The following is a 20,308-nucleotide window of genomic DNA, read 5'->3' on the forward strand; positions in this document are numbered from 1 at the left end:
AGGAGTAGCTCAACACAGAGAAATTATATCCTACAGTAGAGGATAATACAGTTTTAAAAAAAGTAGTTGTTCATGGCCAATAACAACAATGCCTCAAAAATGGGTAAGGTAAGAGTAGGCAGACAGGCTAACAGACCTGACAAGGAGGAGATCACACGTTCCCCTCCTGTGCCACATTTGTTTCATGCTGCAACTAACTGCACATTTCAAGAACAGCCAGGAAACTGGAATCAGAAGGGCTCTGCCACGTGAATCTGTGTTAAGTGGTGAAGGGTCAGTGCCTTCCGATCTAGTCTTTTTATTCTTTTTATTTATTTTCTCCCTCTTCCACCCAATAACTGGACTGTTTTGGGAAGTTAACAATGATCCAGTCTCATGAAAATGGACAGCTGGCCCAGAGTCTGTCTTGTACTGACTGCTATAAGAGGCTATGCCAGAAGGAGTGATGTGTCAGCTTCCTTGCTGAATGTATCAGGTCTTTCTTTCTATCCTTGTACCATATAGCAAAGCACCCACACTCTTCCATTTTATTCATAAAAGAGCCTTGTAATGTTGGTAGGCTCTGCTTTGTGGTTGCCCTTTTGCAAGAGATGCTGATGTATTCATATTGTATTAAGATAAAGCAGCAGAGAGCTCTTAACACATGAAGAAGAAGTGGTTTTGAATTATATATGAAGTCAATGATTCCATATAGCAACCAAGGAACAAATACAAACAATGCAATTCTGCATGTGTCTACTTATAAATTAGTCCCACTAAATGCAGTGAGAATGACTCTCAGGTAAGTGGCTATAGAATTACAGCCGAAAGTCACATATCCCACTTTTCTGGGGCTAAACCCTATTGAACTCAATAGAACCTGCTCCTGGGTAAACATGCACAGGGTTGCACTGTAAGCTTTTTCCAACTATACTGATATGTGGACAAATATAGACTATCCTTAACAAACTGACTGGTTATAATGACATATTGCTCACATCAATGCCTTGTTTAATGCTGGAAATTGCCAGAAGTTCCTCACATGACTTAAATACAGAAAAAAACAAAAACAAAAAATTGTGAATGCCTCCTACAATCAGAATCAGAAAACCAACACTGAAACTTAAATTCCAATACTTTGTTAATCATAATGTTAACGTTAAAGTGGGAACATGAGTGCAGTTTTCTAATGCTCAGTGTGCCAGCTATCAGGCAAAAATCAATGTATTATATCAGCTATTCGTATTTTGCCCTTTGGTTAAGAAGTGCTGAGGAAGCTGACAATTTTTCTACAATGGGAAAATATGTAAAACCCATGAGATTAAAAACCACAAAAGCAGTAAAATCCATCAGAATCAACAAAGCCATTAATTAAAACCCACTTCACTGATATGCTTGAAAGCTTGAGCAGCTAAGAATGCCTACAATGAGAACATCTCCCTGTAGAGGTCATTCCACATATTGGGTGCATTTAACTGAGAAATCCAACTAGGCCCCACAGTGGAGGTAGGTGGGCCTTTGCTCACCCGCTGTGTAATCACACTGGTGGAAGCTGTATGCATTGCTAGGTAAAATGTGGGATCATCTACGCTGCAGCAGCAACCATGCCATAGGAGGAAACAAATGGTGCATCAAGCAGGTTCTTAAAAGTATGGGAAAAGTTAACAGAGGACAGTTCTATTGGCAGCAACTACCTATGACAGGTAAGTGAGCTTCTGGGTTCAGAGCTGATATCCTGCTAATAGCAAACTCATTCTCCAAGAGCAGAGACGTGTGTAGCCAAAACAACATGATCCACATACAAGGTGGAATATTAACAAGTCTGGGAAACTACAAAAGTTTGAAGGAGAACAAAAACAACCCTAAGTGGGGGACAAGCACAGTTGGGAGGGAAAAATGCAAAAATGGGGAGGAAAGGGAATGGAATAGTATTCCCTTGAAGTGGACGTAGCTGGCTGACCAGCTGGAACTTTGGACAGGGGCACTCCACACTGCACCAATTTGTTGCAGATCCTGCCAGTACCTCAAGTTCCAAGTTACCACAGATGAAAAACAGGGGATAGTAATATCATCATGTCCTCCTTTACGATAATTCTGAGGTATTTTGCTGACCCCATCAAAAATACTCAACTGGAGGGTCCTCAGTTTGATATAGCAAAGAAAACTCTGATATTTTCAAGTATACTCTATTTGGAGATAAGCAAAACAATATGGAGCCCATAGCTTAATTCAAAATAAAATAAGAAGCTTATTAAAAAGGAACATTGTTACATCTATGCTAACTTACAACCTCACATTATTTAAACTCAACAGGTGGTCAGGAAAGCTTGTACAAAGTCTTGTAGAGCTTACAGTTTGAACATTTATCCAAAATCTCTGAAGTTAGGTCCCATTAAAAGAAAACCCTAAGGGTACAGATTTATTGCCCCAAGTGCACCTAGAAACCAGATGAAACATGAAGTATGAATCCATGGTCAGGAAGAATAAATGATCAGGAAGAAAAAAAATAAGGTTTCCAAATCTATGTTTTAAAAGGTCTGACACTCGGCTACATGAAAAGTCTGCTGTGCTTTGCATTGGGAGGGGAGCCGAAATGGTTTTGACAAGGCTGTCCTGGCCAGTATTCTAATTCACACATCACAAGGTCATGCTGTGGAGTCAATATAAGAGCTCAACTATCCACTTACTTTTTGTGGCATGACACAGAGAGAGTTATTTTTAACTCCAGAGGCTGGAAAAGGCCAGTCCTCAACATTTTAGAACAGGGCCCCAACCACAAGAGACACTTGTGATTTGCTCACTGCATTTCAATTATTTAACTTCACTGCATTAGTGTGCCTGATGCTGGCTCCAGGTTTTTGAGGGTCTTAGAGCAAGATACTCCCAATGGGCCTGTCCATCAGTGAGCCTACCTTCCCACCAGCATTATTACCAGTTGCTCCCTCCTTTCTTTCTCATAATAGCTACGACTTGCTTACTTGGCAGGCCACTGAACACATAAGCAGTGGCATGTCTACCCCTCCTCTCAATATTTTTGCAGAGAAGAATGTTGGCATGGAAAAAAGAGGAGCAAGTCCAGAGAACTCTTGGACCCTCAGCAGACGCCCATCTTTGACACTGGTCCTGAGTGTATTTCTGTCAGCTTCAGCTCACTAGTCCTATGTTCAACATGTCTGTAAGTCTGCCTTCACACACACATTCTCCGATCTGTTGCCATTTCTTACTCAATAGGCCATCTCTTCCCTCTTGTTAGCGCTAGTATAAATAATTTGCATTGGTCTGAGTGGCTTCAGAGCTGGAGGACCTGTTCTGCAACATGTTCCCCATCTTCTCCTTTGACCTCAAGAGGAACAAAATCCATAGATTGTCTTCTGCTTCCTCTTTCTCTACAACTAGGGCAGCTTCTTTTTGTCTGGCTATTTTTCAGTGTGTACCTACAGAGCTTCACAGCTGTGATCAACCGCACAGTCTTTACATTGAAACATGTCTTCATGAGTTGTGCTCATATTTAATGGACTTTAAAAAAAGGAATCTCAAATGGTGTGACTTCCCCCTTCTCTCACAGGGGAGAATTATACTGTGCAGAATTATACTGTGGCTTGCAGCATGTGTTACAATATAAACACAGACAACAAAGCCCATGTGACCTTTCAAATATCTCCTACTCCTTGCAAAACTGATTGCTGTAACTTGACTGTGTTATGAACAGACTGAATATTGCATTGTTTTTATTAACATATGCCCCCAGTGCTGCTGGAAAACATCCTTGCAGAGTAGTGCCTTAGAAAGGAAAAGGGCTCCCGTGAAGATGCTAGCCTGATCTCCAGAGTTTTATATTTTTATCTAAAAGATATCTTAGAGCATTAAAAATCTGACTGGAACAGGTGTGTGTGTGAGAGAGAGAGAGACAGAGAGCGCGCAACCTTTCTCTATTTCACAGCACTCCCACAGTGACTGACGACACAACAGGAAACATACAGAAGTTGTATAGAGAGGAAGTCAGTTATATCAGAAACATGCCATGCGGAGGAGGAGTCAATCTACCCCCTCCCAGCTAGTGTTTCTGCTCTGATCTAATTCAAAGACCCTTGGAGTTGTCCTTTGATAAAAATGAAAGTACTGTGCTACACTATGCAATCAGGGATTTCCCATTTCCCATCTGTTTTGGTCCTTGATGGAAAGAGGAACGCACTCTATTGCCAAACAGAGGCATTTTAATCTATTCTTATTTGACAGACTTCAGGATGAAGCCCTGGCACAAATTAAGCCCTTTCATGTTTGATATCAGGCTGTTCCAAAGTTACAAAATATGGTTATCAGAGCTGGGTCCCTGGAGAGCTATGTCTGAATAGACAGTACTGAGCTAGTACAGTAACAGTGTGACAGTAAAGGCAGCTGTTCTTTTTCTCCCCCTTTCTTAATAGTTCAGTCCAAAAGTTTATTAAGCACCTCTAGCACAATCCACCTTAAATAAGGTCATGACACAGCTGTGGTTGACAAGCCAGCAATGGAAGGGCAATATATCAGAGAATATGCTCTGGAAAACAACAGTGCAGTTCACTGCATTTTATTCCTCTTCTGCCATTCTGCTTTCACTGCCAAATATTGCTTGAACTAAATTCTGCCACCCACCAGATTTAGAATGTTGCTTTAGGTCTGAAAATATACCTAATAGACTATTAGTGTACAAGAGGTTGCTCATGAACACCCACTTCCCCATTCTCAGGGGTTAGGTATCAACTGACATTGCATCATATTTACCTCTGTTTCCCATAATAGTCTGATGCAGACAGCACCATTAACCATGGTTAGCTCTCCCTGATTCTGTTTAACTGTAAACTGTAGCCATGGTATAGCTTACAGAGTGAAGGGCCACTCATGTAGGCTACATAAAGGAAGAGATAAATGAGACCTACTTGTCAGTTCACAACCAGAGAGGCTGGTGAAGGAGAAAAACTGCCTAGACTGTGCTTTGCCTAGTACAGCTGCCTGGTCCCTTCTATTTTTTCTTTGAGATGCCCCCTGAAGACATATTTGTTCAGTCTGCATTTGGTTTGAGTGAGGTTCAACTATTCTTCTTGGTTTCATTTCATTTCATTGTATTCTGTGATTGGCCATATTGTATTATGCTGCTTTTCTATATATCAAATTTTAGAAAATTTTAATATGGTGATGCATGTCATTATATTAGTTGTCTTTTGTATGCTGCTAGCCATTTTCAGAGAACTTTCTAGTTCTGATGTGTAGCATATAAATCCTTAAAATGCATAACCAAATAACAGTATCCATAGTTAATATTAAGTCCTTCAAAAATGTCACAATCTGGTTTGTGACTAACTCTTAACTAGAATTTAGACCAGCCTTCTCCTACCTGGTGCCATCCAAATAATGGCCATTAGTGCTGCTACCTAGAGAATGGCCCAGGTGTACTTACTTCCCTCACACCAGGAGGCAAACAAAACAACAGACAAAATAAGCCAGAACTATCTGAGGAAAGAAACTGTCTGGCATGAGCCAGAATTGGCACCTTTTCTGTCACAGTTCCTCTACCTCCACCACAGCTGGCTTGCTCTGCCCGACACTTTTGGAAGGCAAAAACAACAACTTTACATCTCATCCACTGATATACTTACAGGATCTCTCAGTTCCTCATTGTCTTTGCCTGACGTACGAGGTATTTTCATAGGGATTTCATCTCCACATTCGGTGTCTGAAGCATTGGGAGACTCCGCTAAATCAAGGAACTCATCTCTCTTGTGACCTCTGAACCTTATTTTGTCTAACCTCTTTAGCATGTTCAGCACTGCGCTTTTCTGCTTTATCTTAACATGACGGTTGAAGTCCCTGAAAAACACAAATAGGAGCAGAAAAAACAACAGGAACGTCATTTTCAGGACTTACATGGTGCAGCAAACATTCTAATTATACAAAGTGCTGTCATAATCACTTACTGCAAAAAGAGTAATCCTGTTTCAGAAAGAAAAAAATACCAAAGCTTTAACGTTAAAATCCTTTTATTTTGCAAAGTACCTAACCATAGAGGACAGGAATTTGTTGACCATGGAAACAGCAGGTTGGATCCAGCCTTAGTCAGTGTAGACCAGGAGTACAGAACCTTTTTCAGCCTAAAGGCCAAATTTCTTTTTTACACAAGCTCTTTGGGGCCCCTTTCTGGAGGTGGGTGGGGCCAAAGGACAGGATTAAAAAACTGAAGTTACAAGCAAACTTCACCTTAAAGCTTTTGCTGCCAGTAACAGAGGCCCTCTTAAATAGGGAGAAACCGCATAAAAGCCAGAAGATCAGAGAACTAGTAGTTGGGAAAAGGGGGAGGAGCCAGGGAAAGGTGCAAGATCTTCTGAAGAACTGCTAGAAAGATGGATTGGTACTTCTGAAAGGAAAGATATGGGATTAAGGGTGTGCACCCATCAAAATCAATGCAACAAGTTGCTCATAACTAATAAAATGATAGCTGAATGAATGCTACAATGTTTGTATTTTTTTGCCCATTGAGATGTATATTCTCACCTATACAAAATGCCAGGGTGGGGGGAACCACAGAATATCAAACATGGTGTTATGCAGAGTGACTGTGACTAAGTATATGAGCCATGAGATCCAGGGTTCAAATTAAGAATATGCTGGGCCGATTAGATTCAATGACATTAGCTAGCAGCGGGGGGGGGGGGGGAGAGGCAGAAAAAGGTTTTTCTAGCTAGTAGCTATTCCAACTGCCTCGTTCAAAATTCTTCAGACAGGTCAAGCAAACCAAAAGGGATAATTGTACATTTACAGCTCTCTGTTCTTAAGGCTAATACTTGCTGTATGTATTTTCCTTTCCTTTTCATATTCCCACATTCACATATACACTCCCCTATAGAACCTCATTCAATATATGACTGTGGTCCCATATACTGAAAGATATTTCAACTTCTGAGCAGTTGGAATGCTCTTTAGTATTCCATAACACTTCAGCAGGTGAAGGAAAGGCCTGTATAAGGGAAGCTGTGCCTTGGAGGGGCAGGATGCGCATTTTTCCAAACTCTGTGCAAAGGGAGATTTTGCACCTTCTTACACACTTCAGCTAACATGAAGGTCTGATATTGCCCCAGTAGGTTTTCTCAAATAATCTATTTTTTTCATAAATAAGTAAAATGGCAGCCATTCCCTTACCTATGACACTGTAATCTAGGGAACACAGGGACACCATTAACACAGGAACTAAACATACTGTCTGAAGCACAGTGCTGATTTAACCTTCCCAACTTAACTGGTCCTATAGAGAAACAAAGCAAGCCCTCTCACTATAGCTCCAAAACCTGATTCTGTTTCTTGGGAGGAGCTGTACATGACAAAGAGACCAAATACAGGAAAAAAGTTCTGGCTACTCTTCCTAATGTCTTGCTCTTAGTCTTGCTGTGGGTATACACAACAAATCCATGCTTTTTACCGAGCAACTCTTGTTCACAGAAACATGTGCCAAAATAAACCTGTACATCTAAAAACTAAAAAAGCAAAATAAAAAATCTGCAAGCCTCTTTGCTGGTTTTACTAAAACAAACTAACATGTCTATGCCTCTGGACTAATTGCATGACTCTCTAAACAAAACCTATGTTTGGGAAACAAGGATTAGATCTACTTGATTTAAGAGTTTAAAGGAAAGCTGAAGTAACTTGTGGATTCTCTTCTGCAATACTTAAATAACAACCACCACCACCACCACCACCATCATCAGATCCTAACTTCTTCCAAGCTAAACAAAACAACCAACCACTTTTCATTTCAATTCTAAGCAATGAAGTTCTAAGGGCTCAACTCTATTCAAACAGAATAAAGGGTTAACCTGGGAACTACAGACTTTTTCCCTATCAAAATAAGCACCAGATTATACCTTAAGAAGTGTTTAGAGAGAGATCCAAGGGCAAATATATTCAGAAGTTAACTTAATGCAATGCAATTCACTCCCTACTAACTGGGCTTAGAACTGAAGCCTATCAATGCTATTGTATACATATCTACCCAGAAGTAAGCCCCACTCATGTCTTACACCCAGGTAAGAGTGTGTAGGATCACTGTCTGAGCAAGCTTGTAAAGATCTGACAAGGTATCTATATCTTTAAAAGGTTGGTTCCTTCAACAGATTTGAGTTGTATTGTTTTTAAATTTCAAATGCAATATATAAATGGTCAGATACAGTGTAGAAATTAAAAAAATAATGGTAAGCTGCACATGTCAAGCTAAATAACTGCTGAAATGAAAACACTTATTTACTGTGTCCATTTTGATCTATCTAAAAAGCTGTATGAAAGCGGGGGGGGGGGGTGATATTTAATGGCAAATCCCTAAATTATTCCCTAACTCAAAGAAAATGATACAGCACAGATGCATGACAGCAGGGGAGGGGGGAAGTTGGAATTCTTTTGTTGATGGACTTTTTTCTGTGTATCAGTATCAACAGGAGCTGCACAATATTGCAGACAGAGATATGTGTGTGTTCTGAGACACACGCAAACAAAAAATGGCTGTGGCTAATACTGAATTTGGGCACTTTTGGAGAGATGCCAGGAATTAAGCCAAACTGAAAATCATTGTATTTGACTTGAGTATCCTTCTTTCGGTGAGTAACTGCTTGACAATTGGGGGAAAGCATTCCCCCTACCTCTGAATAAACACAGGGAATCCAGTAGCCCAAAGGAGAAATTGGTGGACAAGCCCCACTTGGTACCAATTTGGAGGGAAGCCCCTCATCTCAAATCAGGCTGACAGTACTGGAAGCTCAAAAAGCACCAGAATGCTTAGAAAAGGTTACAAGGCTGAGAAAAGAATGAAGCAGGGAATAAGGTGAGGAAAACTGCAAGTCCTACAAGACAGCAATACCCAGGAAGGGAAAAGAAACCGGATTTTTACCCACTTTAGCAGTCCAGGTGCCAGATACTAGGCCCACAGTTTTCTGGGCACCTAGATCTTTGTCTCTCCAGGATCACAGCTCTGTCAGAGGGAGATCAAGGGCTTGCGGGGGGGGGGGGGGGAATCCATCAATAGTTCTTTATACTAAGCCAGTTTCCCCAAACTGACACCATCCTGATATTTGGACTACTCCTGACAATTGACTATGTGGATTGGGGCTGATGGCCAAAGCACTTGGAGGGCACCTGATTATGAAAGGCTGCAAGTCAGGGTTAGGTAACATATGGCTATCTTGACAGCACACCTCTGCACAATCTACTGGGTGTCTGTCCAAGTGCAATACCCCTCCCACTTAAACACACAAAGACACTTACTTTACTGGCACCTGGGACAGTTGTGCAGTGGGCTTCTGTTCATGCTAAAAATGGTGGGTTCAAATGAGTTGTTGATGCTCAGACCCCCAAATCTGCTTTTCTTACTTTGTCCAGCAGGAGCCATTTTGCGATGATGCCCAAGACAGTTTTTCAAATTGCTCAATGGGCCCACGGCCCTAAAAGGTTTTCCACCCCCAATGTAAGCATAGTTCAATAAAATATTTTCCTGGGTTAACTAATGCAACAGGCATGTATCATACAGAGTCGAGATAAAACATACAGTGATAAATGCTAAAGAAACGGCACTACCTAACTGTGACCTAATTCTGCTTTCCAGTTGTATTCATCCATTCTTGAAGGGTTATTTTAAGGATTACACAAAAGCCAGAAGTGAACATATCATATGGGAAATGAATCAACAGATGGAAAAGTCCATCCTACCTGATCATGGCACAGCTTGCTAATTTTCAAGAAGAGTTTATTAGGTCAAGTTTTAAATTTCCCTTTCTGCAGTTGGAAGCCTCACCAGGAGTATAACACTCCTACTGCAAAGGAACTCTGGGCTGCACCTGCACATTCCAATTAGTTAAACAAAAGGTCTGAAGGTCACAAACCTGCTTATAAGCAGAGCACAGCATGAGAACTAAAGGAAGATAAAACTGTCACCCACAAGAAACAGAACAGTTCCAACTAATATCATTAATCAGGATTAATGGTGATAGATGTATCTGTTTAGACCCAGATCTGCCCTAATCAACTATAAAAAGTGGTGGGGTTCACATGAGAATTTTGAGTAAGAAGTACTGAACTCTTCCTGTATCAACTACTTACTCATAGCTTTACCCCCCCCACCCCAGCACTTTTCTCCCAGCTGAGCTTACTTTTGCTATCCAAGGAGAGTTGAGACAAGATGCACCAGAGGAAAACAACCATGGAGAGACAAGCACATTCCTTGCCCCAACATCCCACTTTTGCCTTAAGAAAAAAGAAAGATTCCCCACACCATCCACTGCTTCATTCACAGATGAGGCAGATCTGGGTTTACAACAGGCCTGCACCCACTCTCATCACCTGGACTTTGAGCTTCAGATAAACTCACACCACCTGATGACTAACCTCAAACAGCAGAACAGGAGCCATCACAGGTAATGTAGATCATAAGCAGAGAGTGAGTGGCCTTCCATATCTCATATCAATTCAGACTTCACTTTTCAAATGCACTAAGCTAGGAATCGTCAACCGATGTGGCAACACGTAGTGAGAAGCCAGAGATGGCAATGGTGAGATAGACATCATATAAATAAATAAATATCAATCTGAATCAGTCCTGAAGAAAGCAAAACAAGGTGGAGCTCTCTGTATTCTTACAGGTAAGGATTTTGGCACTAAGGTAATCTAACATGAGTGCAAACAAACCAGGATAAGCCAGACTTCTCCAGATGTCTGGAATGTCAACTCCCAGAAAGCACTAACAGCATGGGAAACAGGAATGCTGGGGGGTGAAGTCCAAAACATCTGGAGATATGCATTTTTATTATTCTTACATTACATTTATACCCCACCTTTCTTCTTCTTGCAAGGAACCCAAGGTGGCACACAGTCTCCTCCTCCTCCTCTCCATTTCATCCTCACAAAAACAGCCCTGTGAAGTAGCTTAGGCTGAGAGTCTGTGACTGCCCAAATTCAATCAGTGAGTTCCATGGCCCAGTCTTTAAGCACTACACCAACCCTAGCATAAAGAAGAATGAAGGGAAGTGCCTGTATGTTTGCTTTCTGCTCTCAATTTGGGGAACCTAAAAGCCCCACCCATGCCCTATTATTGCATCAACCAGTTTGGCGGCATTTATGTACGCAGGTGCCAAAATAAGACTGGAGGATTTATCTCACTCCGAAATGAGTACACCCACAAAAGGAGCAATCTACCTACCTTTGTGGGCCTGCCTAAGTGCTCCTCACAGTAGGGCACAAACAGAGCAGGCCGCAGAACATCACTGGTGAAAATCAGTGCAGGAATGGGGATGAAGGACTGCTTTACACAAGGCTCTGTAGTCATTCCTGTGGGGCAGGAGACCCCTTAAGCACCACATGGACATCTTGCAGTGAGCATGTTTGGGGAACCTGTCCTGGCAGCAGTTTCCACCATGTGAGCAAGTTCTGAAACTCTACAACTCCCCTGTTCCTGCTGCTGCTAGGATGGTGATGACAGACATGGAGTTCTGTGGAGGCAGGCAGGAAGGCAACTAACCATCCACTTGCTCTCACAGCCTCTCAGCTTTTGCCAAGGTTCATCCCTTTGTGACTGGCAAAGCTTGCAGGGAGGGGTGGGAAGGGGTGTGGGAACCATATAAAGCAGCCAGCCCAATGGACTTTACAACAGCAACTCTCTGAGCAGCTTGTTGGGATGGAAACGGAAATGGCACTTTCAGGAATATCGGGGGAAAGAGGGAAGGCAGGCTGCCCCATAGCAATGGTATGTGTTTGCAGGGATGGAAACAAGCCCCATATTTTTCCCATATATCATCAAATTATTGTAATTGCCAGTTACATTACACAATTTTATTTATTTTATAAGCTGCCTTTATGAACCATCCAAGCCTGCAGCAAGCCACCTGTGACCCTCCAGATGTTTTGGCCTATAACTCCTACCAGTGCTAGCCAGTATAGCCAATGGTGAGGGATTATTATTATTGCATTATATTTCTATAGCGCCCATAGCTCAAGCTCTCTGGGAAGTTCACATTTATGTCACCCATCCAGATTTCAACCAGGCCTGACCCTGCTTAGCTTCCAAGATTAGGCAGGATCAGGCACTTCAAGCTATGTAGAAGCTTTTGGGATTATGGGAGTTGTGGGCCAAAACATCTGAGGGGCTTTAAGTCACCTACCCCAATCTAGGAAGAAAGACCAGGCATGAAATGTGCATATATAAAAATGAATTAATAAAATCAGAGTATGTTTCTTCCACTCCTATTGAAAGCTATCTTTTTTTCCAATAGGCCTTATACAAGCAGGCTTATACAAGCAGCAGGGTTAAGGTTAGTAGTGCTATCCTATTCTGGCTGTGAAAGGGCATCTTTGTTCCTTGATGGCCATGTTCCCTGCTCTATTTTTAGAATGCAAAGGGATTCCAATAATTAAGAGAAAGCCCTTTAGGGAAGCTGTAGGAGGGTGTGACTCAGCTCAGCGACAGCAGGAAAGCGACAGAAGCTGTGGCGTTTCACTGCTTTGAAAAATGCTCTAGTCTCTTCCCACCAACTTCCTACACAGAGTCTATTTTAGAGTTTAAAATCCAGACTTTTTTTCATACATAGATGATTAGCAGTCCTTCTAGCTTATATAATTGATTAACATGAACCCAGCCAAGTATTTGGGCTCAGCTGGATTCATACAGTCTATAATGTAAAATTGACCATGCAACTGATTCACTGTCTACATGGACAAGAGTAATCTAATTATATTTTTATTCCTTAAGACAATATATCCCTTTATTTTCACTACACACATAGTATTGGATATTTGTGCCTTAATTTGCTTTTTCCCTCCCTCTTTGGGCCTCCTGAAGCAGCTAGAAAGAATTTATGGTATGGACCTCTAAGTATTAAAACGTTTTTCCAAGGCTTTTTTTTAAATCAAGAAATCAACCAAGTGGCAACCTGGTGACTCAGCTACTCTTGGCCTCAGAATGGGACAATATAAAAGGTCTGATTGTACAAACTTCCTACTTTAGAAAGACATATCCTACCTATTGAAAGTAAGCCACCTGTAGTCCTCCAGATGTTTGGGCCTACAACTCCCATCAACCCTATCTTGCCTAGGTAGGGACTATGGGAGTTGTGGTACTCCAGTGGTTTTGGTCTGCAAGTTCTTCATCCATGCTACTGACAACGGATCAGAAACTGGTTATGGATGCAGGTTTGTGGATGGGTCTTACTATTCTTATCCTAAAACAGGACTCAAGGTAGCCTCCAAAATACAGCACAAATTCCTAACATACACAGCAATGTTGCACAATCTAAAACCCAACACTTGGCTGCCAGAGACTTCCACCGACACCAAAATAAAATATGAAACACGGATGCTTTGAGCCCCAGTACAAATGCTCATCTCTTAAGAGCTTCTGATTTACTTAATTATGGATGAATGCTGAAGACAAAAGGAACTCCATTTGTGATTGTCCCATCCCCCAGTTAAGGTCCTAAGCTGACAGTCTGTAGAAGTCTATGCTTGGCTGACACTGCATAATGAGAAGGGCACTGGTGCTAGTCAGCTCTTGGATTTCAGCAGCTGCTGCCAAAACTATTCAGCAGGCTGAGTCATGCCAAGGCAAATCCCATGCACTTTTACAGGCAGCTCACACTTCTCCTATGTTAACAGCGGGAAGCTCAGATGTGCAACGGAGTCACTGAATCACACGCCTGGGCCCTACTTTGCCTCTGCTGGCCAGCCCTGAGGAATGTCAGTGCTGAGCTGAGTCTACCAAGAAATGCACCGAGATGTTTTTGCACACATGGTGGCTAGACAATGCTTCTTATGAGTCAAAGTGTAGAGGCTTCACTTCAATCAAACATGGAGGGGGGATTTAATATACAAGAACGTTGAAATACTACAGGCCCGGACCTCAAATTCATGGTAAACACAGCAATTCCATAAATTATTATGAAATTTCTATTGCACATAGACCAATAGATAGCCAAGACATAAGTCACCAAGCTTCACTGTTTTTTCAGTTGAAACCACTTTAGTGCCAGGGCCCTTGCCAAGGCCATTTGGGGGCACTTGCAGTGCATTACTACAGCTAGCCAATCACATTTGATTGCTCTTGCTTCTTGAATCTCTTGAACCACAGAGAATTGGCTAGCCAATTCTCCTTTCCTGCCTGCCCCCCCCACACACAGCTGACAAGCTGTAGGTCTCACAGCTGCCCACTCCTAAAGATTTCTCTAGTTGCCTGGATCACAGGAAACTGCCACAACTCTCTGAGATGAGCAGCTATTTCAAAGATAGCAAGACAGAGAAAGACATACTTGAAATGATTGAGAACAACACCTTGTGGTAAACAATACCAACATAACTATATTAATAAAGCACAGCTATAAAGCAACTATATTAATAAAGCACGGCTGCTGTTTTTCAGAAAGTGAACCATTTGAAAACAGGACAGCCGATCTACCTTTCCCAGACTGTGGATATAATCTTTACTTCTGAGTAAATCCTACTGCAATCAATGTGCTCGCTTCTAACTACCTTCTTGCACAAGTGGCTGTACAAAGATTCACTTCACGCTCCATTTGGTGGGAAATGAGAATTATATCTTCTTAATAAATGGCCTTCTTCCATGCAAAAACCATTGGGTGTGTGTAGGTGTATATGACATTGCACAGATCCCATTTTTATGCCACATTAGATTTGCTAGCATTCCTGTAGGCATGTGTCTGATCAAGTTTCTGTGCACGCACATTAAGTAACAGAGAACATATGAGGCAGGCAGAGAAATATAAAAATCTGGGAGCCAACACATAGCACAATCCTTTCGACGCTTCATGTAACGCAGATGCTACTCTTTGAGCAAGAAATCCAGTAAGAGTGTTACTTACTTACTTACTTACTCATTTATTAAAACATTTTTATGCCACCCCATTCGCCAAAGCCTTGGGGCGGCTTACAACAAATAAGTTAAATCATCATAACACTTCAGTGGTACTGCTGCTGCCAAAAACCCCAGTGGAGGCAGGTGACTCCATTGTCAATGGAGCAGTGAACCCACTCTGGACTCCTTCCATAGACTAGAGGACTGAAGTGACATCTGAATATATTTCCCACATGAGTCAACAAGATCACGGGATATCCAAGCTTAACCTGCCCAGGCACATGGAAACCCAAAAATGCAGACTTTATTTCCGGAGACCTTGGTGGTGTGTTTGAACCAGCCCCTCTGAATTTTATTACTCCAACCAGAAACATGGAACTTGATTTCCTTACAGGCAGGTACTCATATTGCCACAACTACCCTACAAAACACCCCTTTTATTAATGCCTAGCAGAAACCATCTTACAAGGCAGGCAGTGAACTCTAGGAATAACCTCAGATTTTTTTTTCTTTTTGTTTAAAGCAAACAACCACACCCCACTAATGTTTCTTCCAGTTAGATGTCCTGATCATTTAACACAATCCTATCCAAATGTAGGGAATTCCACAGGGTTTCTCCCAGATAAATGTACATAACATTGAGAGAATTTGCTCCTTTTCCGTTCAAGCCGATATGGAAGGCTCAGTTATGACCTATCCTAAAATTTTGTCCTTCCCTACAAATAGCCTGGGGCTGCAATGCTTAGGTGATTTTGAGTATCTTTCTCCTGATTTAAATCACGTCAGCCCTACAGCTGCTATCAGCCTTGTGCTGCAAGGAGAGCAGGAATAATATGATTATCTGTCATTTTTTTTTTCCTTCCAAGGCTAATAGCAGCTTCAGGGGGAACAAGCAATTTAAAATTGAGAAAATGTGCAGAGTTGGCAGGGGGACTTCTTATTTTTTAAAGAACCATCTTCATCACCTTTTGCTCTGGTTGCTGCTATTAGGCAAAGGTAAAGATAGCGGATCAAAGATCTACCATATCAAGTTTTCCACCTAGGCAATCATGAGAATGGAGTTAGATAGCTCTTAACTAAACTTAAACTGTTGCAACCAGGTTTCCACAAAAAGACTTTTTTCCTTTAATTGAAATATAACTGACATTATATATATTGACATAAAGTCAGTTACTGACATTAACTGTGGTCTGATTGCATCTGGAAAAAGTAATAGCTTTAGAACATGGCATGCATTTTTGTATGATTATGTGGAATATAGTAACAGACACTCACTCAATCTAAAAGTCATGTTAACAAAGAATTACTAGTTAGTAAGTGCAATTTGTTTCCATTTGTACACAGAAGATTTGCTTGAGTTCCCAGTTTTGATCTTTCTAACGAAATTAGGGTTGGATTATTTTATGCTTTGTCCTGCTTGCATGCATGCACTCAACTGGCAGTATTTTGATGTGAAGATTTTATCTGAGCTTTAGAAACAGGGGTTTCCTTTGTCTATGAACTCCTAGGTAATCTGCCTACCCCACATTCTACTTGCCTATCATGCCAGAAGTCTTCATAACCACAACTTCTCAGTCTCTTACTCACAGATAATATCTGATCTACGGCCCTAACCCCAAGAGAGAGATTGTAGATGGCCTCTTCCTTTTTGAAATGCACACTTTTAGGAGATGTTTGAGAACCATCCTTTATCTTCTCTCGCACACTCCCTGAAGGCTAGACATACAAACATCAGTAGGAGACCAAAGTCACAGCACAAAGACCAGTTAATAAATGAGATGTGCATGTCCTTGCAGGCAGGGACAGAAGGATTAGCAAAAGCCCTCTCTGTTTCCCTGCTATCACTTCACACATGAGCTAGAAAAATTATCTGCAGGAGTCTGGCTTTGGGTTATAGTCAAGGCACCAAGAATGGGGAAGAAGAAGATGAAAAAAAGAAGGCAGTGGCCTTTTCCTGAAGTGTGAGAAGATGCCATGCCTGCTCTGGCAATTGCATAGTAGGATTGGTGAAGGAAAGGGGATGAAAAGTGGAGAGCAAAAGAGGAGATATGTGTTTGAACAGCTGAAACAGTGCAAGAAACAGCAGTGGGATGAGGAGGAGGAACAAAAAAGAACGGCTGAGGAGAAAGGAAAGAGAAAGCATCAGACTGGAGAAGCCCAGCGTGGAGAGGGAGAAAAAGAGGCCTTTTAAGAGAGCGAGGGAAAATGCAACTTCATGACAGAAGCCAGAAAAAACAGACTGAGGAACTGTGGAAGCAGCTGCTGTTACTGCTTCAACAAAAGTAACATTGTGTTTTGCAATAAACTGTGGTTTAGGATTTGCGTTATTTGTATTTGGTTCACATTGTTATGTCTGCTTGGCAAATGCTGTTACTGAAAAGCTAGAAGTATTTACTTAGTTTACTCCATGCTGATTGCCTTATTCACTCAGCACTGAGGGTCCAAAACTCAGCTTCCCTTCTCCTGCTGGTTCTCTCTATTCCACCCAGTTTCTACTATGCCCACGGTATCTAAGTTCCCCAGCTCTCCTCATCTTGCTAAAGATATTTCTAACATTAGGATAGAAACACCTACATGTGATGTACCTTTTCAGATCTTTCTGGAATCCAAAAGCCAACTTTATAAAACAAGGCACCTATTTTCTCAACCAAAGCCTCAAATAAATGGGTTTTATGGAGAATGCAAAAACTGAGGAAGCAAAAAAGAAAGTCACTAGAATGCAAATGGCACCCAGCTCATGCAAAAGAAATTTGTCTTTGGAAAAGAAAGTACACCAGGAAAAAAATCTGCAAAGTGCTATGAGCCAGAGAAGAGACAGCAAAAGGCCTGCTTAACCCAGGCTGATGTCTACTGGCCCCTGTAATGAGTCTGCCATCTCCAGCCATACTGGAGAGCCTGAAGACAGGGTCAGGGTGCAGAAGAAGACTAGTTTCCACCCCCATTGGATATGTAAAGCATCCTACTAATGCAGAAGGGGAGTTTGAACCAAACAGCATCCCCTGCCCATCCTGCCTGGTCAGAGCCAGCTCAGATGATCTGGCCCTTTGCCAGCTGGGGTAATCAATGCATCCCCTCAGGGAGAGCAGGATGGATGGATATTAATGTGCCATCATTCTGGAAGCTGCTCAAAATTTGCCCCACTCCCCAGCCAGCTTCCAGTCCTATGCAGAGAAAGTTTTCAAGCAGGTGGTCACTTTGCAGCTTCAGGTACCAGTGGATGCCATAGAGTCCCTCAGTCTCTGCCTTTCGGCTTTCAACAACCTAAAATGGACACACAGACTTTAACCTTCTTGTAGGGATTGATAAGGCAAGCAGGGAGGGGGATGTTTACCAAGCCAATCCTATTAGGTCATCCTGCAGTCCTTGATAACACCTCCAAATGAAGAGCTTTAAGGCATGCTTTTTCCACTTTGAGCTCCAACCAGCATCCTGACTACAATTCATTGCAATCACATGAAAGGAAGCAAAGGGGCCATTCTCCCGGCCGTACCTCCACCATCACATCCTCGGACATCTTTGCACTGTGCCACCAGCATTCTAAACTGCATCTGCCTAGGCCAGTTGCACAAAAGCAATTTGGCACAGGGAAAGGTCAGAGAAAACAGAAGACAAGCCCTGACAGATTCCAGGATACTTTAGTATCATCAGCAGTGCTAGGAAAGAAAACATACACACATACCATTCAGCTGCCCACTTGAGCTCCATGACATGGACAGCTTTTCTCCAGGACTACAAGCAGTCCACAGACAGACAGGTCCACATGGAACCCTCAGGGACATGCCATCCAACAACCTTAGTGACTGGGCAGACTGGTAAGGGAAAAGGCCCTCTCTTAGGTATCCTATTCCTGGAGTGTTTAGGACATTATTCAGTAATACGTGTTCTAAGCATTGTTCTGCCCCTGAATTGCCTGCATATACATCCAGAAAGTGCTTTCTCAGTAGGGGTCATGGAAAATGTATCTGGATCTTTTGGCAGAAATTGAAGTTGTTTGCAATAGATCACCAAGGAAGCCCATCTCTCAATTGTTTTAACAACAACAGCAACAACATGACTCTGCTCCTGCCCTAAATGGCACTTCTGAAATGAATAAAGCTTGGAGTAATAGGAAGTCAGTTTATGTGTGGGATTATGAGCTCTATTAAATGTTGGAACTCAGAACAAATTCCTGGGCTATGAACTCTTTGATTCTAACTAAAGGTCCTACAGAAGTTTAGACAGAAAAAAGGCATACAACTCTCAGTTATGCTGACTCTGCATGATGGGAGATTTTTCTATTTAAACTTTTGTAGGACTGTACCCTAACTGAACCCCTTGTTCACCAGGATGGTGCATCTCAGGGTGTTACAGAAAAACAAAATAGATTCTGCGTGCCAAAATCTGCCAGTGGCTCCCTTTCCCACACTTACAACACTAACATACAGTAGTGTAATGAAAAAGGCTTTATTCATTGACGCCAGTCAGAAGCATTTCCAGAGGCATTTATTTAGCAGCATTCATTTGCAGCCTTTAATTGCACGAGAGCAAACTTCTGAACTGCTGGACTTTTTCCATCCTTAGCCAATGCAACATGCAGCCTAACAAAAGAAATGAGAGGGGCAATTGTGCTGTATAGAATTTGGAGATCAATTCTGCAAGCTGCTTGGTTCTTTCTTCTACATGTCGCAATACCTGCAGACCTTGTGGCTGCAAGAAAGAAGTGAGCAATTGATGAGTTTACCCAGGAAGGAGACAGTGGTGGCACTAAAAGAAAACTTAAAACGATGCCATTCCCTTTTGATCTGTTCCTTTGGTGCAGAAGCCTCCCCCACACCCCACCCTCTTAAGAATAATATGCTCTTGTTGCATGCGAAAGCAAACTGGCAGTGCTTAACCCACTCCTTTGGGGAGGTTCCATTACTCTTGGTTCCTTGCCCCTGCAGGTCAAGAGAAGAGAAATGTAACTAGAAACTACAACCAATTACTGGGTGTTACAATCTATATCATTTGGAAAGGGAAAATGTCACATGTGAGCAGATGCAACAAGCAAAACCAACAGTCCTACACACACACACACACACACACACCCATGACAACTTTGGATCACTGGGCTTTAAAAACAAACACCATACCAAACATAGCAATACTCTCATTTCTAGACTGAATTTCATCTCCAGAAGCTCAAAAAATGTAATTATTTGATTTTTACTCTGCCTTCCTACCAAAAATTGGCACTCAAGGTGGCTTACAAGTACGATGATTATTGATAAAAACAGTAAAAATACATTAAAACACAATAAAAATGTAATAATTACAAAAATACCCCTTCTTACCAGCTTTATTTTACCCTCACCAAAATCCTGCAAGGTGCATCAGTCAATCTCTCTTAGACTGAATCTGGGTATAATCCTATGCATGTTACGCAGGAGAAAAAAGTCCTACACCTTCCATATTCCCCAGCTAGCCATGCTGGCTGGGGAATGT

General features: G+C 41.9%; 1 protein-coding gene across 5 annotated transcripts in view; it reads right to left on the reverse strand.

The window, feature by feature from the left end:
* GRAMD4 (GRAM domain containing 4) overlaps nt 1-20,308 on the reverse strand; it is a 95,225-nt gene that overhangs the window by 59,815 nt on the left and 15,102 nt on the right. For all 5 annotated transcript variants that reach the window (XR_006414026.1, XM_044423511.1, XM_044423513.1 and 2 more), the window contains one exon: nt 5,613-5,823. Coding sequence is in view for 4 of the 5 variants with exons in the window: in XM_044423511.1 (XP_044279446.1) it covers nt 5,613-5,823 (211 nt within the window). In the remaining variant the exon portion in view is untranslated. The remainder of the gene's footprint in view (nt 1-5,612; nt 5,824-20,308) is intronic.

The sequence above is a fragment of the Varanus komodoensis genome, unplaced genomic scaffold, assembly GCF_004798865.1.
Source record: "Varanus komodoensis strain SLA01 unplaced genomic scaffold, ASM479886v1 scaffold13_3, whole genome shotgun sequence".
NCBI lineage: Eukaryota > Metazoa > Chordata > Lepidosauria > Squamata > Varanidae > Varanus > Varanus komodoensis.